General features: G+C 53.0%; 1 protein-coding gene across 1 annotated transcript in view; it reads left to right on the top strand.

The window, feature by feature from the left end:
- Vstm2l (V-set and transmembrane domain containing 2 like) overlaps nucleotides 1-23047 on the top strand; it is a 29251-nt gene extending 6204 nt beyond the window's left edge. The window contains exons 2-4 of the mRNA XM_021156968.2: nucleotides 14451-14620; nucleotides 16281-16331; nucleotides 22198-23047. Of these exons, the coding sequence (XP_021012627.1) occupies nucleotides 14451-14620; nucleotides 16281-16331; nucleotides 22198-22464 (488 nt within the window). The 3' untranslated portion in view covers nucleotides 22465-23047. The remainder of the gene's footprint in view (nucleotides 1-14450; nucleotides 14621-16280; nucleotides 16332-22197) is intronic.
- The last annotated feature ends 910 nt before the right edge of the window (nucleotides 23048-23957 follow it).

Raw genomic sequence — 23957 nt, 5'->3', positions numbered from 1 at the left:
TCGTGCCAGGCCATTCAGCTCTTGGAAACTATTAGTGAAGTGGACAGATAAGGTTCTTGTTGTCAGGCTTGTGGGAAAGACAGACAACTGTACCCAGAAGGAATATTTAAGTAGATTTTGTGAGGCTGTTTAGGGAGCAGGGAAGCAGGGTGTGACACTCAGCTCAAAGAAGGGAACTCACCTCTGGACTGTGACAGTGTGTAGAGAGGGCTTCCCAGTCCAGAAAGGGTGCGAGCAGGAGCCAGCCACTCCTCAGCTGGGGAAATCATGGACAGGTTCTACTATATAGGTTCCTGAAGGTTCCTATCCTGAGCCAGTGGAGGGTGGAGAAGCCTGAACACAGCAAGTGTTCATAAAGATCTGACACATTGCCAGCTCGCCATGGGCTGATTAGGAGTAGGTGGGAGGGGAGATGGAGAGCTGTGTTGGGGTGGGGACATCGGCCTGATGGCTTTACTCCAGCTCAGAGCAAAATGTCAACATGAGAGAGGGATGAACAGACACACCAGTGGCTTTGCCCAGCCCTCCCTTGCCTCTGCCTTGCTGGGTGGCTTGCTTGCCTGTCTCCTGGCCTCAGTTTCCCCATCTGAACAATGCTGAGTTAGCTTCTAAAAGCTAGGCTTCTAAAATCCCTTCAAAAAAGCCCATACTCTGCTCAGAGTAGCAAATGTAAATGGAGTTGGGGGTGGAGTGGGGGCTGGGGGAGGGTGGGCTGAGGTTCCTCACAGCCTGAGGCACATTTATCCAGTCTCTTCTCCACACACTTCTCCATTTTTTTCTCTTATCATGTGGTCATTGCCACAGAGTCAAAGGCAACCCAGTTTCTCCGATCAGAATGATGAGGGAAGGTCAGATATGACTGACCTGGAGACACACGGCTGTGGCAGGACACAGCCAGGCTCAGCCTGGGCAAGGAGCACACAGCCAGGCGCCTGAGTTTTCAGCTGTTTGCTTGGCTGCCAGCAGAGTGTGTAGGCAGTCCCTGGTCCTGAACCTGACAGTGCCCTGGCTCGGTGCCCTGGCTTGTGAGTCTGTCATGGGGGAGGGAATGCCAGGGTACTGGGGGTGCTGTGTTCTGCCTGAAAGAACCCACAGGGTACTCCGGAGTCCCAGTTTGCCGTTGTCTGGAGAATGCAGGGGATCAGTGAGTGTGTCTCCACCTGGGGTTCCCAGCTTGGCAATGATGGTTTTGCTTAAATGCATGCCTGTAGTGTGTTTGGGTGGCTATCGCTGGAGAGAGGGCAGGCTGGGAGGGAGTCTGGCTATCCTTTCGCTTCCCTGTGGAGGAGCCAGCCTGGGACCCTCTGTGGCCTTTGCTTCAGGGTCAGCCTCTACTGCCCTTGGGAGATCGGCTCAGGAGCTGAAAGGGGCCGTGGAGAACTAACAGCTTGGGGTCAGCAGTGCCACCTGCCAGCTGCTGTGCCTGCCATCTGCCTGGTCTTCCTCCCTGGGTCCACTTCACCCTGGTAGTCTGTCTCTCCAGAGCTTTCCCTCCTCTTTTCTTCCCTCTCTGCCTTACTATCTTTGTTCATTTCTCTGTGTCTGATATTCCCATCTTCTCTCCGATGTCCCTCGCCTGCCCCCACCTTTCTCTTCTCTGTCTGTACAACACACAACACACACACACACACACACATACCTCATTAATGGCAACTCAGAACCACACACATATATTGCCTATTTCAAAAACACTCACACAGAGTGGGTATTCAATAAATGTCAACCAAATGAGTAAATGAATGAATGAACGAATGAGTGAATGAACGAATGTGAGAATGAATGAATGAATGAACAAGTGAGGAAATGAATGAATAAGTGAATGAAGAATGAATGAATGAATGAATGAGCAATTGTTGAGACTTAGAGGGTCCCAACTTGCCCAAACCGGTGGCTCTCCATTTTTCTCAGTGACCGTAATCCTCTGAGTCTAATGAGAACCCCACTGCTGTATGCATGTGTACACATGTAGAGGAGGCCAGAGTACAACCTCCTCCTTAGACCCAGATCATCTTGATTTTTTGAGACAGGGTTTCTCATTGGTCTGAGTCTTATCGATTAGCACAGGCTGGCTAGCCAGCAAGCCCCAAGGATCCACCTATCCCTTCCACCCCAACCCCCACCCCTACCCCAGCACTGTAATACCACCACCTCCCCCTTTATGACATTGGGGATCAAACTCAAGTCGTTGTGCTTGCAAGGCAGGCACTGAACTGTGTCTGCACACGCCCCGTCGGAGAGTGGGAAAAGCCTGGGTCAGGGCTGCTGCAGTGTGGGGAACAGGAGCTCAGGCTGGTGTGGGAGGCTGGAGGAGACGCTGCCCACCAGGAGTATAGTTCGAGGCTCACTGAGTGTGGGCTTGGGGGGTTGCTGGCTCAGCATCTGGGGAAGGTGGCCGTGTCATCTGGGGAGGAGGTGTATGCATGCCTCACTCATAGAGTATGTCCTCTCCCAGCTTGTGCCTGTGCTAGGCTCCTCTCCCATCGCAAACCTGTGCCATTCCCTGCCTGCCTCACTCCCATCCTTCCCTCTAGCTGCCCTCCAGGTCTCCTGTGCTCCAACCCTCACCTACCCTTGACATCATTCTACTGCCTAGCTTGTGGATGAGAAAACTGAGGCTCTGGGAGGCAGGGTGGGCCGGGCTGCCAGCCTGGATTCCTCAGCGTACTCTTGGCCGCCAGGGGTCTCAAGTGCCCCCTGTGCTCGGACCTTCAGGCTTGCTTCCTGGCTGAGGTGGGAAGGCAGAAAGCGTGCAGCCAGGTGTCTGTTTTGCTTTGTGGAGCTTTAAAAAAATCATTTCCGGCCTTGGAGACAGCAGCAATTACTGCTGGCTCGCAGGGGAGCTGTTTGCCGCCTGTCATCGGCCCTGGGAAAGGGTCCCTAATGGAGGCCCTGCGGCCAGAGCTCTTGGTAGTGGAGACAGCACTCAAAACAAAGCCACACTAATGGTCTCTGGGCACGCAGACTCAGAGAGGGAGGGGCAGGCAGATGCCCCAGGAAGGCCCTAGGCAGAGCTGGTCACCCACTGGTCCCTTTGTGTGCCTAGATCTCCTGCAGGCAGGGGTCCCCTGTCACTAGCCTAGTCCTGGAGTCCTGCATGCCCCTCCTCCCTCAGTCTTTTCTCTGCTTTCTGGTGCTGTGCCTCTAGCCTTGGCAGAGGGAACTGTAAGTGTGAAAGCCCCGGGGTGGGGCAGAACCCCTTCTGTTCTTGATTCCAGAATTGTCCTTGGGTTTAGAGAGGCCAGGCTAAACCAGTTCTCTCCCAAGGAATAGAAGAGTAGAGCCTTGGAGAGGGAGGAGCCATACCAAGCCCACTCTATGAGGGGGTGTGAACAGCAAAGGAATCAGTCATGTGTCAGGACTCCTTAGAGCTGGTGTGGGGCCCCACATGCCCACTTTGCAGATGAAGAAACAGAAGCACTGAGATTAGCCTAGGATTGGACTATGTTGAGAAAGTGCAGTGGGAGTTACAGCCCGGCTCTGTCTGTCTTCAGAGCCCTCGCTGGATGGCACCTTGGGGATCCCAAGGGCAGGTTGAACAGGGGCTGTGACTTGGCAGACTTGAGGTTCTAGGTAGCGTCCCGGGACAGCACCAGACCAGAGCTGTCCTTTCTCTGCCCCTGCTTAGGAGCACCCTGGGTGTGTGCTTCTGCAGCTGTTGCTGCCCTTATCTCTGCCTTTCCCCCTCTTTTTCTGCTCCTGCCTCTCCAGGGGATCCTCCTGCCTCCTCCCCCCCTCCCCCACCCCCAGCTCTTCTTTCTTCTCTTGGCTGCATCTCCTCACTCCTTCCTATGACCTAGGATAGCTTCTATCCTTGCTCCTTGCTCTTGCCTGAGCTTTGGAGTCACACCATGGGGGCTTGGATCTTGGCCCTCGTTCACACCAGTGAGCCCCACTGGCCCTCGGGGCAGGGGACCCTTACTAGTTCTGCAGGACCAGCCAGGTAGGGAAGAAAGAGTGCCCATAGCCAGTGGGACTCTTGGTCTTCTTGGCTCCCTCCTGCTGGCCCTGGCATTCCTCCCTGGGCCTCCCACACCTGTCTGCCTCTCCCTCCCTGTGCCCTGTGTGGGAGGAGGAGGAGGCAGGAATTCCACCGGGGAAGCCTGATCAACTCCCACAATCCTGCAAGTGCCAGAATATTTTTGTTCTCCTTAAATCTCCCTGGATGTGTAATTCCACTGCGATCTCCCTCGATGTGCTGGTGGCCTTGGGAAGATCCCTGCCTCTAGCTGCTGGATGACAGCATTGCCTGCTCAGTGTCTGAGGGGCCTGGCAGGAAACTAAGCAGGCTCCTTCCTTCTCCGTGTCTCAGTTTCCCCATGAGGAGAGTGAGCAGGGCCATGTTTCCTGGCTGTAATGGGAGTCAGGAGAGAATTCTTACTTCACTAAAGGAATAATTGGGTGGTGGTGGCACAGGTCTTTAGTCCCAGCACTTGGGAAGCAGAGGCAGGCAGATCTCTGTGAGTTCAAGTCCAGCCTAATCTACGAAGAAAGTTCCAGGTTTCAAGCAAGCAAAAGAACAAGAAACACACAGCCCAGTTGACAGAGTGCTCACCTAGCGTAGCTGAAGCCCCAGGTTTTATTCCCAGGACCATGTTACTGAGCACAGTACCCCACATCTGATCTCAGTCCCTGGGAGGCAGAGCGAGGAGGATCGAGAGTTCGAGGCTGTTATCTGTGGCTGCATAGCAATTTGGAGGTTGACCTGGGACACATGTGGCACCCTCTCTTGGAAATGAGGAAGGAAAGAAAGAGGGAAGAACTGATTGATTTGTGCAAAGAGGAATGAGGGCTAGTGAGGTGGCTCTGTGGGTAAAGGTGCAAGGCCTGACTACCTGGGTTCAACGCCCAGGACCCATATGCTTGGAAGGACAGAACTAACTCCCAAAAGGGTCTTCTTAACCTACGAGTGGCATGGTGCAAGCCCCACCTGACTCTTCATACAAAGTAAAATAGATAAAAATGTAAAAACAAATACCCCAACGTGTCCTATCATGAGACACTGCCACTCCCCTCAAAGCCACTGTGCTCAGTGAAAGAAGCCAGTCATGCAGCACCACATCTGACCACGTATGAATGCCCAGCACAGACGGATCCAGTGAGGCTGTACAGACGTACCACGGCCAGGGCTGGAGGAAGGTGAAGTAGGGGAGATTGCCTACTGGTTCAGGGCTTCCTTTGCTGTGGTAAGACTGTGTGGGGACGAGACAGCAGTGAGGGGTGTGCAATACTGTGGGTCCCTGGCAACTCTTTATCCTTCACTTCTGGGTTGGTTAATTTTAAGTCAGTTTTACCTGGGCTGAAAATAACTCGGGCATATAATAATGGTGGCACATGCCTTTGATCCCGGCACTGGGGAAGGAGAAGGAAATAGCTCTCCAAGGTGGAAACAGACCATAGTACTAGATAGTGGCAGTATAGAAAGTGTCTCACAGCAGTTTCTTGAGGTAGCTGCCATCATCATTCCCATTTTATAGATGGAGATACAGAAAACTGAGGCTCAGCATCACTCGGCACCTAGCATACAGTTAAGTATTCAGATGTGTTCTCCTTGTATTTGTATTAGTTGGGGCAACCTTCACACACTCACACACCAGGGTGGGCAGAGAACCCACTGTATGAACATGCTCATGTCTAAACCTCATCAATGAATAATCCTACCAGAAAGCTGTGGGTGTTGGGGACCTACCATGCCCCACACATCAAACAGCTTCTTTGCCTTCATTAGTCCAGACCTTCCTCAAAATCAGCCAGTGCAGTGGGCAGGAACCAGGAACCAGATCGCAGAGACAGTCGCAACTTAGGCTCATACCCTGCCCTGGGACTCCTGGGCTCCTCACCCTGGCCCCTTACCTCCCCTCCTGGTTCTTTTCCCCCTGCTAAAGCCAACACAGCCATACTTATGAGGACAGGGGCTGAGAAGCCTCAGGCTGTTGGGATGAGTTTGGCCTTGGATTAGATGGGACTGGAGACACCCACTGAGTATCACTCCTGTGCAGGAGGGAAGCTGGTTCCCAGGGGGATAGACCCAGCTTGAGGTTTCCCATTTCATTCAAAATTCATGAATTCTGTGTTCTGCTCGCTCCTGTGACTGCTATATGTGCACACCTCATTCTTCTGTCCTGGAGGGATGCCAGCTTTTTGAGCCGTTGCGTCCCTGCTTGGAGGAGAACAGACTAGAGGGTCGGTCTCTTGCCTTGGTTTTCACCTCCCTTGTTCTGAACACCCCAAGTATCACAAAGTGGAGGGGACACAAAGCATCAATGGCAGCGTCAGGCAAAGGCTTGGGAATGTGACACAACACCAGCCCGGCCTCAGAGCTCTAAGTGGGAACTGTGGTACTAGACCAGTGAGGCAGAACCAAGCCAGGAAACTAGGGATACCCATGGGTACCATACTTCAGAAGGACCTATGTCCCAAGTCCCTTTGGATGGAGAAGAATGTTTCTGTGTGGTGTCACTGGATTTAGCAACAAATCTCTTGGCTTACCTCCCCTCCACCCACCTCCCTGTTCACGGAGCAGACTGGAGGCCGAGGCAGGATTCCGCAGCATCCTCGTTGGCTGGGATTCACTAGGCTGCTTTGCCTAGGTTGATTTTTACAGTTTCCCTCTATGGATGGCAAGCAATGCTGATTTTCCATTTATGGCAGCAATAAAAGTCTCCTTTTAAGCTGAATTTATTTAAGTAAAATGAGAAAGATGCTTTGAAAATAAATATTAAGTAAATAACAGCACCGATGGTACAGGCGCCCCGTGGAGGAGTGGAGGCCGTCCTCCAGAGCCAGATGTGGAAATCTGCCTGGAGCAGGCCCTTGCCTGCTCCAAGTGTCCCCTCACCGTGCAGCCTCCTTGGCCTGAAATCCAAGCTTGTCCCCTCAGCCGCGAGCCTCCTCTGACTCTCCACGGGGGATGCCATGCTTCATGACCGCTAGAAACAGTCCACGCCCTCAACGGCACCCACGCCTTTGTTCGTACCGTGGGCCCTGGCATGCGCGTCTGTGTTCCGCTGTGTGCTCTGTGAAGGCCGGGTTTTTCTGAGACAGAGCCTTTCTTCGGGGATCGGGGGTCAGCGTTGGTCTTTCTCGGTCCTCCTACATCCAGGCAGCCATCTTCCCATTACGGCCCACTGCGCGTGCCTTCAGCTGGCTGACAGGAGTCCTCCCATCTGCCTATCACAAGGAGCACACAGGCAGTCCTCTCACTTTATATACACCTCTCCTCCAGGTGCTGGCAATCCATCAGGCTGAGAGAGGCCCAGAAGAAACCTCCCTTGAGGGGATCCCAGGGGCACACACTGTCTTCAGGGAGAAGGGGCTCTGGCTGGGGCTATCTCTGTTGCCCCTCTTCACCTGCCTTTCCTTCAGGGAGTTGCCCCTCTCCTAAGCAGTGCTGAGTGAGAGGATTGGATCTGTAATCAGATCAGGAGAGCATTTGTCCCCACGGGGATGGGGGAAGGGGGAAGGACTTAAGGGGGAGGGGAAAGGAGGAAGGGGAAGGGGGAAGGAGATACTCCTTTGGGTTGGGCCCCAAGCAGCCTCCCTAGAATAGCCCCCAAGTGTCACACTTTCTACACTGAAAAAAAAGAGGGGGCCTAGTAAAATACCAGCTTTGATGGGGGAATTGCCCAGCCACTGCTCTATGACCTCAGGCTCAGCAGCTCCCTCTCTGAGCCCCAAGACTGTCCACCTAGCTGGGCCTGAAGGAAGGAGGGTCTCTTGTAAAAAAAACTGGGGTGTGAAATAGGTTTCCTGCCTTTTATGCCGCAGCAGGGGGCTAGCCCTGATGGCCCTGGGCCCTCTGAGCTTTGCCTTCTTGGGCAGCTTGACAAGGCTCAGCATGGATCCGTGAAGGGGTGTGGCAGGAGCTGTGGCCACTTGGCTCCCACACACGGTGGGATTCACTGAGCGCCTGCTGTGAACCTAGCACCATCCTGGTGGGCTGGGACCAAGCAGGAAATGGCCTGAATCCCTGCTTTTAGAAGCTTGTGCTTCAGTTTGATGATGGAAACAGAGACAAGCCCAAAGACAACAGGCTAGTGAAGAGGTCAGGGAAGCTATGGGCTCATGGAGGGGACCTCATCATGTGAACACTCCGGGAAGGGCGATGTGGGGGCATGGTCTAGATACAAGCTATGAGCTGCTATGACTTCAGGAAAGCTACTGGGGGCTTCTAAAAATGTAGTAAAACACTCAGAGAATACATTTGTCACACTGAGTTTTTAAAATGTATTTATTTTTACTTTATGCACATCAGTGTTTTGCCTGCATGTATGTCTGAATGAGAGTGTCAGATCTCCTGGAATAGGAGTCATACATAGACAGTTGGGAGCTACCATGTGGGTGCTGGGAATTGAACCCGGGTCCTCTGGAAGAGCAGCCAGTGCTCTTAACCACCGAGCCATCTTTCTAGCCCCATATTGACTGTTTTGAAGTGTGTAAAATACACAGTTACAATGTGTTTAGTCTGCTGAGCTGTTGTCAGAATTATCCAGAAATGTTGTCGGTGCAGACAGAGACTCTACCCTGACTGCAGCGCCTTTCCTACTAAGCACATCCATGCCAAGAGGAGCTAAAGGATATGGTGTGTGTGTGTGTGTGTGTGTGTGTGTGTGTGTGTGTGTGTGTGCATGTGTTCTGGGCTCAGAGCAGTAGGAAGACAGGCATGGTCACCCATTCATGGACGGGTGAGTCCCTCAAGTGTGCAAGATACCAGTGGCTTCAAGAAGAAGTGCCTTTGGGACAAAGAGGTCACAACTGGTGGCTGAGTGGTCACAGAGCCACGGATGCTTCCTTGTCATGTGACCTCACAAGGTGCTGAGGATGTGTCTCCAGGGAGCGAGGGTTGAGAAGTGGGGTTATTGTGTGAACATCTACTCTACACGTCCTGCCTTATGTCAGTTCTCTCAGCAGCCCCTGCCCTCTTTGCAGATAAAGAAACAGGCTCAGAGAGGAAAGGGGCCGGCCCAGGTCAAACAGTGAGGGGCAAGCTGACAGGACTGAAGGCAAAGCCAGAGCTAGGTGGGTAGGCCTGGAGCAGGCTAGACAGGCCTGATGTTGAAGGACAGGACTGGCCTCAGCTCATTCGTACCTGCCAGAAGCCAAAGCCTGGCTCAACCAGGAGTCAGCACCAGTCCCTGCCGCTGATGCCCGATAGGGCCTGGGGTTAATGAGTGTATCGCTGCCCCAATTAACAGCAGAAAGGCAGCTGATGTCACGCTCAATCAAGCCCCTGCTCCTTCTCCTGCAGAATCCTAATTTGTGGATGCTGGATTTAATTGTCTTCCCTGAGTTTCCTTGAGAGTCAGCCAGGCGGGTACAGACCCTGGGGCTGGAGAACACATATACCCTTCCTCCAAAATCTATAATTACAGCACCCCGGGGGACACACTGTGGCCTCAGGAGGTGCCTGATCCGGAAGGAACCTGGGGGTGGTTAAATAGGAGAGGGTTCACAGTTGAACTCCTGTCTGAGATGCCCCTGGGAGGCTGAGGGCTGGTGGGAAGGAGAGGGGCTTGGGGCTTGGAAGCGGTGCTTAGAGATAGATGGTCTAGACCAGGCTCCCACTCTGAAATCCTCTAAAATTGGGTTCAGGTTGACCAGTGACTCACTCTGTGACCTTGGGCAAGATGCTTAACCTCTCTTAGTCCCAGCTTCATCTGGAAAAAAAGGGGACAATTAGAATCACAGCTGCCCTGTAGGGGGCACAGGGGCAGCCATCTTGGGTACTTGGGCTGTCCAGATGTAGGTGGAGAGTGTGGTTCTGTGTGGGTGTGGGCAGCTCCTCGATTTTTCTCAGCTATCTGTAGTTGGGTGGGGAGATAAGTGTTGGAAATGTGGTCTGTGCTGTGCTAGTTCATGGTGGATGGCAGTATGTGGCCTGCAGCTATGTATCTCACCCCCACCCCCAACACACACACACACACACACACACACACGACTTCGCAGACCCTAGCAGGACCCCCACCCCACCCCCACCTTTGCTCCCAAAGCTGGCTTGCTTTCCTAAGTTTCACCCCTGCCATCAGACTGTACCCAGCTCACCTCCTCTGGGAAGCTCTCCCAGATTGCCTCCTCCTTAAGGCCAGAGCACAGCCCTATGATACATATCAGTATTCTCCTTGGAGTGGCCGTGGGACTCAGCCCGCCTTGCAGACAGACAAACTGGTGCTCAAGATGGAGATACATTCTGAGGTGAGAGCAGAACAGTCCGCGGAGCCAGGCTATAAGCTGACTGCCTGGCCCCTGGCCCCGTGTGCTGGATTCCCTGCATACACTGGACCTGGAGGCTGCTTGGAGCGACACAGCACATGTGTTTAGGTGGCTGACTGTGGACAGGGGACTTGGATGCTCTGTCACATGAACAGAGCCTGCTTCCTTATTTGTCTCCCAGTCACTCTGCCCCTTCACTACGAGGCTGAAATTGAGAGGATCCAGGGAGGCCCCACGGCATCTCACCTTGCAGTTTCTGATAAGTCTGAGGAACCCACAGCCCCTGTGGGAAGGGGAGTTGGTTGTGGTAGCCACAGTAATGGCCTTGTAAGTCGTCCTCTGACAACCCTCTCCACTGCGTGCTCAGGATAGTGTGTGTACTGGTATTGAGACCAGGGCACACCACCTCAGGGAAGTCTTCCTGATTGCGTCAGACTGGGCAAGCTGCCTCAGTGGCCTTTCCAGGCCTGGGCACTGATGAATCCCCACCTGCACCCCACCTGCCCTCCAGGGATGCAGATTGACCAGCAGAGACCACTCCCACTTCTTTCTCTTTTTAAGACAAAGTCTAGTGTATCTAAGGCTGTCCTTGAACCCACCATGCAGCCAAGTTCTAATCTCCCTGCCTCCACTTTCTAAATGCTGGAATTGCAATTGTCTGTCCCTGTGCCCAGACTATGCGGTGCGAGGGATCAAACCCAGGGCCTCATGCCGACTAGGCCAGCACCGAAATGGCTTAGCCTCATTCCCAGCCAGGGCTGCCTCTGTAGAACAAACTCTACAAAGAAAAGGTAATGATGCAGGAGTGGTGGCCACGCCTTTTATCCCAGCACACAGGAGGCAGAGGCAGGCTGGTCTCTGAGTTTGAGACCAGTCTGGTCTACAGAGCAGTTCCAAGACAGCCAGAGCCACACAATGACACCTGTTTTAAATAAAACAAAAGGAAATACTCCCAGACCTCAGAGTAGCTGAGTGCCCTAAGAAGTCTGTTATGGGGCAGGAGGTGGGAGTTCTTGGAAGTCAGGATGTCCTGGGTTCAAATTCTGACTCAACTGTAGTATGGGGGAAGGACGGTACCTTATGGGGGGCCCAGATGCCTCCTCTAAATCACAAACAGGCAAAGGAGTTCATCACCTGCTAAGACACAGAGGCCACCAAGCACTGAGCCTGAGGCTGGCCCAAACTGAGATATGTTCAGATTTCTGCTACTTAGCCACAAAAAAAAAAAAAAAAAAAAAAAATCAGGTGTAAAATATCCCATTAGTAACTTTATTAAATGTTAAAATAATATTTTTGGTATTGATTTAAGCAAAATATATTATTAAAATTAATTTAATTTTAGCTTTAAAAAAATCTTTCATGAGGAAACCAGAAAATGGAGTGTTCCCGTGACTCTCAATGCCATTTCATTTTTCCATGTGTGTTGCCATTGGAAAGAGCTGTCCTAGGCCAGCATTGGGCTTTCAGTGGTGAGGTAGCCTTGGGTGGGCCCTGTCCTGTGCTCTCCTGTTCCAGACCATAGGGCAGGGCTATCTCAGAGACTCAAAGACTGGGACCTGGTCTCATCGACTCTAACTGCTGGCTACCCAGACTCTGCTCAGCCCTCTCTGAGCCTAGGGAGAGGAACTGAAGGCTCCTGCCCAGGGGCCTGCTCTGGTAAGGAGGTGGGCAAGGGGCTGTGGCCAAGAGAGATTAAGTGGGGACAGACAGAAGCATGGCCCTTCCTTGGACCCTGTCACCCTTTCCCCCTTTCTACCACTCGGAACCACCACGTAGATAACCTTCTCCCTCCTGTCTGACACATGTGGCTGCTAGAATCTCACTTTTGGAAGGAGGGGAGGCTCCAGGGTCGCTTGTCAGGCCTGATGTGACCTCCCTTGCCTAGCTTCAGGATCTTAAGTGGAGCCTGCTCTGAGGGAGGGCAGGTGGTGCCACTCTCTGGTTTCTGAGTCTTAGCAGTGGCATGTTGGGTAGGTCACAGATGAGTCCCTCACTGGTCACATTCCTGGCCACCCAGACCTGGACCCAGGGAGCACTTGTTTCAGGGCCATATTGACTCCTCCTGGTGGCAGGTTCTCTGTGACACCCTTGGGTTCTTCTCTGCTTGGCAAGCAAGATGTTGACCACAAAGGCTTGGCCCACGATCATCAGATGTGGACCCTGGAGACCATTTTCTAGCCATTCAGAAGTATGACTGACCTCCCGTGCTCTAAACAAGGCTCTTTTCCCATAACTGATGACTGATGATAGATACATAGATAGATAGATGATAGAGAATAGTTAGATGATAGATAGATAGATAGATAGATAGATAGATAGATAGATAGATAGATAGATAGATAGATGAGAGAGATGGTTAGATGATAGATAAATAGATAGATAGACAAACAGAAATGGCTATTACCTCCTGGAAGAACAGATAACACATTAGCTATGCCACCCAGCACAGTAACCATCCCTGTACACAAATGGCTACATTTAAGTGAATTAAGATAAGATCTAAAATCCAGGTCCCTGATCCACTCAGCAAACTGTCATTGGTGGTCACTATGTTAACTTACATACAGACCAGCTTCCCTCTGTAAGGACTTTGGTTCCTACCCTAGGAGAGAGTATGATAGAGGGGAGCAGGCATGGGGTGGTGTGCTTTGTTAAAATAACCTCCGGCTGCTGAGTGAAAACAGTTTTCAGGAAAGAGAGAGGAAAGGAGGTAGGGAGGGAGGGAGGGAGGAAAGCAGGGAGGGAGGCCAACATGGTGATGGTGGTTTAGCCCTGTGGCAAGTGACTGGGGATCCTCTGGGCCAGCACCCATAGAGTTTCCTGAAGACCCAGGTGAGAGGGTTGACACAGAGAGCCAGAGTCGGCTCGCCATGGTAGCCTGAGCTCTTGGCACGGGCCCTGAGCTGTGACAAGGAGGGGCATGCTCTGTTGGCCCTACCCCTGCAGGAGCCTGCCCTCTAGGGACAGTCAAGGACAGCCCAGATCTTGGGGCAGCCACACAGAAAGGTAGCTCACAGAACCCCACCCCACATCCCCGGGGTTCAAACCATGCTCTTTATCATCAAGCAGGCCTTGTTGATGCACCCAGGCCCAGCTAGCCCTTCTGTTCTGCAGAGAAACAGGAAAGCTTTTTTTTTTTTTCCACTCATAAGAAGCTTTGTAAACCTTGGCCTGCCCAGCTTTCTCTTGGCCCAGGGATGTTGCAGAAACAAAGCTCCACACGGGTACCTAGTGCCCAGCAGAGACAGAGAAGCCCCCAGGTGGGTGCAAGGTCAAACCTGATCACGCAAAACTCCTGTTGTCCTGTGGAGGGGGATAAGCCCATGCTCCTTGAATTCAGGATGCCACCTCACCTCTCATAGCTCCCTCTTTCCTGAGACAGGAGGCCCTCTGGGGCTAGGAGTGTCTCCTCTGAGCTGGGCCTGGGGGACTGTATAGTCCAGGGGCGGGTGCTCACAGACATCACATTCCTGGGGTGACCTGCAGTTGCTAGGCATCTACCATCTTCCTTCTGTCTGAGATAATCTCTCCTGAGAGGAGGCAGGCATACTAATTGCATCTCAGACAGTTCGTTTGTGGAGAAAGAGCCAGAGCCTATGGAGGGGAGGGGTGTTGGGCCCGTGAAGTGGGGGTACAGTATAGTGACCTGGGTAGGGGCTTACAGGAAGGATTGCTGCTGGCTCCTGGAACGGGTTGTTCTGTGACTTGGTGGTGGGCCCTGCAGGAATGCCAGGCAGGGTAGCTGGCTCTTTGCTTTGCCCCTTGCTAAGCACATCGGGAGCATCCACAAAAGGGTGACTTGAAAGGGAGCTTTGATTGATCACAGGAGCCAGGCAAGAGCTGAGGAATAGCCAAAGCAGAGAGATCTGGGGAGAAGAGGCTGAAGAGGCAAGACCCCAGGCAGAGGGGAGGAGCCTGACAGAGCCCCGCCCAGGAGGGCCAGTTTTTTGTTTGGGTACTTGCTCCCCAGGGAAACTGGGATCGTTTATGGCTGGGTTTGACTTAAGGTGGTGAGGTGGCCACAACCTAGGGCAAGGCTCACAGGGCTAGGCACTGGGTGGGGTAAATGGAAGAATCTGGAAGAATTAAACTGGCAGTTTCCCGGCCTCCTGGCCTCGTGACTCACTTTTAAGTCCCCCATCACCCTTCTGCCCATGGTCTCCTCAGCCTCTCCGACAGTGTCTTCCCATTCATAGCTGTCCCTGCGGCCAGACTGAGCCCTCGTCTGCCTTTTCCACACACAGCACTCTTCACAGAGACACCCCATGACATGACGGCACGGACAGGTGAGGATGTAGAGATGGCCTGCTCCTTCCGAGGCAGTGGTTCCCCATCATATTCACTGGAGATTCAGTGGTGGTACCTGCGCAGCCACCGGGACTGGACTGACAAGCAGACGTGGGCCTCCAACCAGGTAAGACCTTGGGATACGTTTCTCTGGGGAATGCTGCGGGGACCTTGGGGGACTCTGCATCTGGCATCACAGTCCTCTGCAACACCCTGCTGGCACTCCCTTCTTCCTGGGAGAAGTAGGGTAGGTGATAGCCAGAACAATGGCCATTCAAGATCCTCCCCTAGTGTCAGGGAGCCTGAGGCCAGCGACTGACAGGGCACCTCCTTCCCGGTATGGATGAAGTGGGTCTCAGGACACTTCCTATCCCCTCCCCATAGCACCGGCAGTATTTTTGTAGAGGGCTCCCCATAAGGCCACAAGTCACACAGTTCATTCCAAGCACCATGCTCCCTGCATTGGAGCACAGCATGGCCACTCAGCCCTCCACACACAGTCTTCTGAGTTCACACTGCTGTCAGCCACCTCTTCTGTCACCCTAAGGGTTTTCTCTGGTCACTGCACTTGCTATCGGTAAAGCAGACAGTGGCAGCCTTGGCCCAGAGATAAGAGGGTGTGGCAGATAAACTACCTGCCTCCTGTTCCTAAGGCTGAGTCATTGATAAGACCTGAGTTCCCGAGGTGCCTTGGCAGGGTAAGGTGGCAGCTCAGGTGTAACTGGCCAGCTAAGCCACTGTCTGGCTCCTTACCTCCCCTTCAAATGAGTCAAGTACACTTCCATTGTGCATTTTGGGCCGGCTTTTAGGCACACCTGAGATAGTAGCAACCCATACTTATGCCTATACTGCAGCATGTGCGCACACACACACACCCTCCTCACCTTTGGCACAAGTCCATGGCAAATTCTGTCTTGATTATGGGGTTACCAAGTTCCTACTATGTCAGCCTGCCCCATGCAGATGTGGAAGATTCCTGTGGCCAGAGGAAGCCTTTATGAGAGGATTTTGGGGTGTTTGGGGATGTTTAAGGGTGTTCTTGGGTATTTTGAGGTGGAAGCATCCAGGACATGGCTAAGGATCCAACTGCATATGCTGCAAACATATGTTCAGGTGTGTGAACTGAAAGGACCAGCATGTTCCCAGATGGAGAGCAGACACGTACTTGTAGGGACATGCCACCCACACTCTTCCCTATTTGTATGTACACACGGACACACCCCCTTGATAGCCAAGCATCCTCATGAGCCCAGATGCCTGGCTCTGTGGTTGGTATTGCAAGCTCTCCTTTTATCTCCCTTTGGCTGCCCTCTCCAGCATTGCCAGTAAACTCTGAGTTGAGGGAACCAATGCCAGACCTCACCATTTCTGTTTTTCTTATGTTTTCTTTAAGATTTATTTATTATTTTTGTTTTACCTGTGTGTGTATGTGCACCATGTGAGTGCAAGTCCTTGGGGAGGCCAGAAGAGGGCGCTGTATCCCTTGAAGCTGGGCATTGAGTACTAAGCTGGGTCCTTTAGAAAGCAGCAAGTGTTCTTAACTGCTCAGCCATCGCTCCAGCCTTTGTATTTTTATTATTATTTTTAAATTTTGACTAGGGTGTGTGTAAGTGTCTCTATGAATAGGGTTCAGGGTGACATTTCCACAGCTGTGGAGACTGTGCACAGATGAGATCCAGCATTTTTGACCATGATCCTGCCTGTCCTCTGTCGCCATGGTATTTCTTCCCTCCCCCACCACTCACTAACACCTGTCTCTACTTTCTATTCCTCCTTCATACTCCCAGCTCAAAGCTTCCCAGCAGGAGGACTCGGGGAAGGACGCCACCAAAATAAGTGTGAGTTTTGATAATGAATTTCCACAAATGGTCCAATGGAAGATGCAGCTGTAACCAACCAAACAAACAAAAAAACAGAATATTTTTGAGGGAGGGGTTGATCTATTTCAGCAGGAAACTTGGGCAAGAAGATGGAGGAAGTGGGAGGGGGACAGGAAGGTGCCCCAATTTGATGAGGATTTGTTGTTGTTGTTGTTGTTTTTTCTGGATCTGTTAGCCAGAGATTTTTCAAGTCAATTGAATGACAGGCAGGATAAATGACAAGAGAGAGAAGACGAATTCTCCCCTGGTGGGCCAAGGCCAGGTGTGCCTCTGTGGTATTCCATGCCTGACTCAGCCCCATTTGTCACTGAGAAGCTACAAGGTCTCAGGAGGCTGAGTGGGCTCCTTTTGGCCCATCATGACTGATGCTGGAACATCTCAGGGTGTGACTTCTAGGAGCAGGGACTCTAGGACCGGCCAGCCTTAGGCATCCACTCCTTTGTGACACAGGACAGGGAGGGCCAAGTGTTTGTCCATTTTACAGGCTGTACAGCTGAAGCTGGAGGGGACCTGAGGTGTGGTTGGTGTTGTTGAGCTTCTTGTCATCTGCCAGAGCCCAGGGAAGCCAGGGACACCAGAGGCTGGGATGTGACAGTTACTGTGGGGTTTTGAGTACCTGAAACCCAACCTGGAAGAGACAGGAACTGTCAAGAAAAAACATACAACGGGAGAAAAATCACGGAGCAGAGAAGACTGTTCTGGGGATACATGCTGCCACAGAACCAGGTTGGATTGCTGGAAAGTTCACCAGCAACACACTCATGGTGTAGGAAGCCACGTGTGTTGGGGCAACCTTTCTAATTCCCCCTTTGGCTGGGTCTCCCACACCTTCTTTAGGGGATGTAAGGAAATTCAGGGCCCCGAGGCCACCAGGATAACTAAAGGCACTGTGGCCAGGAGGCCAGGGAGAGGCTCCTATAGCCACTCAGAGGAGGGGACAGCAAGTGAGAGACTGGATGGTCACAGTATCCCTGGTACCTTTTGGAAGAGCATGGAAATGACAGCCACTCATGGTTTAAGGCTGCCAACCCTGTTCTCCTGCCCTCAGCCAACGGCATGCTCTTTTCTTGCCTCTGTACCCATCAGCCTCTCGGGCAGAGGTCTCCATAAGTACCCATACAGCCCCTTGGAGGACACACCCTCTGCCTCTACTGTGTCCCATTTCACGAGCTTCTCTGGGCTCTGGCAAAGAAAGAATTATCTAATTGATTGAGAGGATTATAATTCCAGGCTGCTTGCCTCGTGAGAGGGGAATGCAATGCTAATTAGTTAAATAAAATAAATGTTCTCCGTGGGAGTGTGAAGTCACCCCCAGCCATCTCCATAATCCTCGTACCAGCTGGGGCTTCAGGGTCTGGTCCCAGGCCCAGCATTTTACATAGCTGTGGAAGCCAGCATTCTTAATTACACAGGCAGAGCAGACCACACCCAAGGTGTGTGCACAGCCTAAGTCCTTGATATCGTAGGAAATGGTACAAACTTTTCTTTTTAGCCTTCAAGGCTCTGTGACCATTTTGCAATGCCTAGGGCTATCTGTTACTCCCAACTCCGGGCATTTGCATCGGCTAGGCTCTCTGCCTAGGAATGTATTCCTATCTAGCTCCTCTCTCCCTTCACTGCTCAGCTGAGGGAGGTACCCTGGGCCCAGATTTGTTGCTTCATGTCAGTCTCCTTCAGAGACTGGATGAGCCTGGTTCACTGTTACATTTCTGCAGCTCAACGCAGAGCCTGGCACATAGTAGGTGTCTAGTTAATATTTACTGATTACTATATTTCTCACGTACACTCAGACCAATGTATTTGTGAACATGTCTGTATGTGTGTGTGTTGCCATGGTGTAACTGACTCGGTTCATGCACTTGTGTGTCCAGATGATAGTGGAGGGACTCATGTGGGGACCTCGGGGACCCAGAGGGGACCTACCTCATATTCTCATTTTCCTTAAAAGGAAAATGTTCCCCCTTCCCTGGGCCTGTCAATCGATGACTGCTGTCATAGTAGACAAGAGATGATTCCAGAAGGTCACAGTCACTTGCTCCCAGTCTCCAGGCCCAAATGGAAAATGGACGGTCATGTATCCACTATTTGCAGGGGATAAAGGGAAACATGACAGCGGCTACCACCACAGGAGGAGAATGTCTGAGAGCCTCTGGCCGGAGCTGACACAGGCCTGGGGGCTCCGTGGAGGGCAGGCCTGAGACCTCCAGGGCTCTCAATGCTGTGCCAGCTGTGGGTGAGCTTGCAGCCAGTCAAGGAAGAATGATGGAATGGAGTCAGGGGGCCTTTGGGAGGACACTAGAGGAAGACTCAGCTAGCAGAGTCAGGGCCTATCCTAGCTCCTGCAGGGTAGCTCCTGGATAGAAGAGTAATGTCACATGTTCAGGGGCAGGGGCAGTCTAGGCTGGATGTTCTTTGTCCAGCAAGGTGACCACAATAGGACCAGCTGGATGTTCTCAGACCCATAGGGTTCCAACTTGGGCTTTAACCCTCCCCAGGGGCTGGTGAAGTGGCAGAGTGGAGTAGAGGCTGGCCCTGGCTAGACCCGCCCACTCCTCCCTCCCTCCCCAGGTACTGCCAAGGTCTCCCCTTGGAGCAACACTGAGGCAAGGGTCACACCATAGACATACATGACCTGGCTTTTCCTCATGGCCCAGCTGGGAAGACAAAGCCTGGGGTGTGTGGCTCTGGGCAGCAAGAGGTTGGCGGTCAGGGCCAGCCTGGCCAGGCTTTTTCGGCGTGATTAGGTGCTTAATCGCTGAGGCCTGTCGATGCTGGGCTGTGATTATGATTTACAGCCAGGCTGCCCTGCCGGTGTGTGATTTGGCCTCTCTAGTCGCAAAGATTCCTGAATGAGGAAGCCCTGCAGTCTCTTCCATTACCCCAAACGTCTGAGGCAGAATAGAAAGCCCCTCCAAAGGAGCGGCTGCCACTGAGTCTTAGGACAGGGCGTCCCTAGGACACAGAGTACTAAAGCTGGCGAGTGAGGTGGGAGGGGTTTCCGCCCAAACGCCACGCCCCAAGCGTGGTGAAGCTTGCAGATCGTAGGAGCCTTGGTTTTCTCCCTCCCGCACCTTGGGGATGTTCCGGGACAACATGCTACAGTGAAGTGCTCTGACTGTCGATGGCTGCTGTTTGGGTCTTTACCTTTTTGCACACTAAGTGAGGGCCAAGTCAGGCTGCAGCCTCGCCTCCATCTAGCTTCTGCCCTGGATGGCCAGGGTACTCGCGTGTGCTGTCCTGTAGCCTCTGTCCCAACAGCCCGGGCGGAGGCGCCGCCCTTCTGAAGGCCACCAATGTCCGTTAGTCCCTGGGAGGTGGTGGAGGGGGCTGGCACTAAGGGCAGAGGTCTCAGCAAAGGTCTCTGCCTGCGCCTGGAGGGCGGGGCGTGGGCCTCCCTCCCCAGGAGCGGCGGCTCCCAGCGCTACGTATTATTACTCCATTAGCGCCTTGTAGGGTTGACAAATGAAGGATAATTAATATCCGTGAGGGAAACAGATGTTGAGGTAATTCGCTCCCGCTGCGCATTTGCGATGGCTTCTCCTAACTCACTGAGAGTGTGGCGGGACCGCGGGGGTCTTTCTGTGCCCTTGGTCAGGGTGATGGAGTCGGCCAGAGTGAATTCCAGCTAGCCCCACACTAGGGAGGGAGCACCTAATTCTTGGCTCTCCTTACCTGTTTTCCTTTGGGATGTTCTGTCTGTCTCACACCAGTGCTTCTTGCTCTAACCATAAGCTCATGCTTTCCTGCTTCCTGGGGAGGGGAGGGTTGCTTCTCACCAGGAGGCTCTTATGGGGCCTGTGCAGCCAACTCTGGAATCCTCTGTGGGTCTGTCACATTGTTTCCAGGCTGGAAGTCAGTTCCTAGCCTGGCTACATACTGATGCTGGCTCCTGACCAGGCCAAGACTTCTTTTTTGGAGTCCCAAGTTTCCCCCTCAGTAAATCTGCCACCTTATTTGTATGCATCGTAAGACAAAAGGGTAGCATCAGGGATCCACTCCAATTGGAAAAAGGAGATGGGGTGAGTCCTTCTACTCAAGAGACACTAGCTGCTGTTTGTGAGTTCTCTATCGACCCTCGTGTGTGTCCCCAGCTGTGTGTCTCAGTGCAGGCTGGGAAATATGTCTACAGGCCATACCTGCCCTCTCAGGAACCATCATTTTTACCCTGGGGTTCCCTACTTGGGAGGTGGGAACAGCAGGGAACCACTAGAGTCCCAAGGCAGATCTGTGGGACTTGGCAGGCACGGCACAGATAATGCCATTCAGAGATGGTGCTGGTGGGGTTAGCAGCCCGATACTGTGATCTCAGGAAGGGTGAGTCTTGCCGGATGATGACTGGGCTTTCAGCTCTAAGAAGGGTCCTTACACTCCGTCCTTCCCTGTTAACATTTTCTTTTGTTATTTTTAGTTATAGACATGTAGGAATTTAAAAAAAAAATAGATCAGAGTCCCCATACCCACCGCCCAGTCTCCCTAATGATGCATTCGACTCCAAATGCCTCTTCTCTGGTAATGGAAAAGAAAGTTGCCAACAGAGTAATATTCAGAGCAGATTTAATCATGAGAGTGTCAATCTGGAAACTACCGGAATACCAGCCAAAGGGAAACTGTGTAGGCAAGTAAACGATAGAATACTACACAGCAATGAACAGAGCCAGCTGACTGTGTGAAAGAAAGTCAGACTTGGCAACCCCCCTCCCCTGCCCCCTGCCCTCCAAAGAGAGTTCTGGAATAAGGTTAAAATCAGATGGCGGTGGTGGACCCACAGGCACAGCAGGAATAGGTTGTCTACCGAGCTGCGTGTTCTTGACCCAGGAGAGCGGGTCCCCAACTATAAAATGAAAAAGACTGGGTCAAGGGTCAGGTGTGGTGCTACAATCTATCGTTTAGGAGGCTAAGGCAGGGTCCTGACTTAGAGACCAGCCTGGACAACATAGGAGACTTTAGCTTTAAAATAATCACATCAATAAAAAGCCAAAACTTTACAAGATAACACCCACTCCACCTCCAGGGAGTGGACAGTTAAACTCTAGAATCCAAATGTAGTACTCGGTTGTCAGCCTGTGTCCCTTTTTTTCTTAGATTTTACTTGTTTTTATTTTATGTGTTTGCCTAAATATATATATGTCTGTGCACCACGGATGTGCCGGGTTCCCATACTAGAGGAGGAAATTGGCTCCCCTGGAACTGAAGTTACAGACAATTGTGCGCAGCCATGTGGGTGCTGGGAATTGAACCCCGGGCCTCTGCAAGAGCAGCCTGTGCGCTTAAGCTCTGAACCTTCTTTCCAGTTTCCAGGCCCAATACAGGGTTGGTGAGATGGCTTAGCAGGTAATGGGCGCTGGCCATGAAGTCAAATACATGAGTTTGATCCTTAGGATCCAGACAGTGGAAGGCGAGGGGACTCCTGCAGATTTTCCTCTGACCACGCATTCACTGTGACACATGCCTTCCCAACCCCCAAGTTTCCTGAGCTCTACCGAAGCTCTGCTGTGAGGCTGCTGGCTTCTGTCCTACGCAGGGCTTTTCCGTTTGTTCAAAACAGCAGCACAGCCTGGGAGCTTTGCCAGGAGTCTGGTCCCCTGCTTGTCTGTGGAACTCTTGTCAGTTCTGGCTCACCCTTCTTCAATGCTGGGCGGTATTCCACTGGCTGCACGCAACTCTCGGTGGATAGGAGTTAGCGTTGCTTCTGTTTGTCCGTCTGCCGTTCAACGGCTCGGATGCTGACCTTGGGTCCCCTCCCTGGCGGTATCTGGGGTGGGGACAGCCTGGCGGCTTGGCTCGCGACCCCGACCGGTTCTCACGGTGCCTCTGTCGCCCCCAGGTGGTCAAGGTGGTGGGCAGCAACATCTCCCACAAGCTTCGGCTGTCCCGGGTGAAGCCCACGGACGAAGGCACCTACGAGTGCCGCGTGATCGACTTCAGCGACGGCAAGGCCCGGCATCACAAGGTCAAAGCCTACCTGCGGGTGCAGCCCGGGGAGAACTCGGTGCTGCAGCTGCCTGATGCGCCCCCTGCCGCGCCCGCGCCGCCGCCCAAGCCGGGCCGGGAGCTGCGCAAGCGCTCTCTGCCCGAGGCCTGCAGCCTGTAGCCCGCCCGCCCCGCATGCAGTCCTCCCGGCCCTGCGGCGACGGCGGCAGAGGAGTCCCGCGTGTGCTTTGCTTGCTTATCCCCCTCCCGGCTCCGCCTCGTGCACCCCGTCCTCGCGGCCAGCCCCCTGGTGAGGAGCCGGGCCGGGGCCCCACGCTCCTGTTCCTTCTCATTCTACCTGGAACCGGCTCCGGAACCCCGAGGGAGGCGGAGCCCCACCAGCCCCACGCGGGAGGCTGCCCCGCCAGGCAGAGTTAGCACCAGCAGGCTCGCTCAGGGCCCCCCGAGGCTCTCCCCGAGCCCCCCTCTGCCGGCAACCCCCCACCCCACGCCCAGCCCCTTCTCGGGCCTGTGAAGTCCACCCAAGGGACCCCCTCCGCCCATCCCATCCCCATTCCTGATCAGGGGACACCCACCCTGGTGGTTTGTAAATATTTCTATTGGGCCCACCCCGCCCCGGAACTGGCTCAAACCTCTGGCCACCCTCAGTGATGGAGGGGAGGTGGGAGGCCCAGGGCTTTGCCTAGGGGTGAGCGGGCCCTGTGTATATGACCCAACCTGTGAGTACCAGCCAACTCCAATAAAGCGGTTTAAACCAACCCGGGCAGTGCCTTGCTGAGGCTGGGAGCTGAGCCGCTGTGGGGAGGAAGGGAGGGCTTTGTAGGTCACAGCACTGAGCAGAGGTGACCTGGTGCTGAGCAGATCCTGGCAGCTTTGCAGAGAGCAGGAGTTGCTGCTGGCCGGGGAAGGGGTCTCAAGGGGCGAGAGAAGCAGCCTTTGTCGACCCCCACTGTGAATACTGAACCCGAATTAGTCCTAGATTCTGAGATAATCACACATACAGAAGAACCTGTGAACCATGTTTGCACGAGTGTATAAACATCTTTGTAGCTGTCACCCAGCAAACCCATCACCCCATAGCAGACTCCCACCTTGGCCCTCAGTATCCTCTACCCTACCAGGGAACCCAGTGGTGACTCTTTTTTTTTTTTTTTCTTTTTTGAGACAGGGTTTCTCTGTGTAGCCCTGGCTGTCCTGGAACTCACTTTGTAGACCAGACTGGCCTCGAACTCAGAAATCTGCCTGCCTCTGCCTCCCAAGTGCTGGGATTAAAGGCTTGTGCCACCACGCCCGGCCCAGTGGTGACTCAATATCATCATCATCAACAACAACAACATCACGGCCGTCAGTTTTGGCTCTAGAGTCTCATATAGCCCCAGTGGTCCTGTTGTTTCAGTCTCCCAAGAGCTAGGATTATAGAAGTGTGCCATCACCCCTAGCATAGTAGGTTTGTTTTTAGTTTTAATACCTATATGTACATCACTTTATTTCTTACTACAGTCCTTGGGTGGTAGGGTGGGGGATGTATGCAGAGGCCAGAGAACAACCTGAGGATCTCAGGGATAGCAGTCCTCTCCTTCCAGCTTGTGGGTCCTGGGAACTGAACTTAGGTCAATCAGGTTGGGAGAGGTAAGCGCCCCCACTGAGCTGGCT

The sequence above is a fragment of the Mus caroli genome, unplaced genomic scaffold (genome assembly GCF_978045245.1).
Source record: "Mus caroli unplaced genomic scaffold, Mus_caroli_1 scaffold_2, whole genome shotgun sequence".
Classification (NCBI taxonomy): Eukaryota; Metazoa; Chordata; class Mammalia; order Rodentia; family Muridae; genus Mus; species Mus caroli.
Note: the sequence above shows the minus strand (reverse complement) of the source record. Positions and strands in the feature narration are given on the sequence as shown.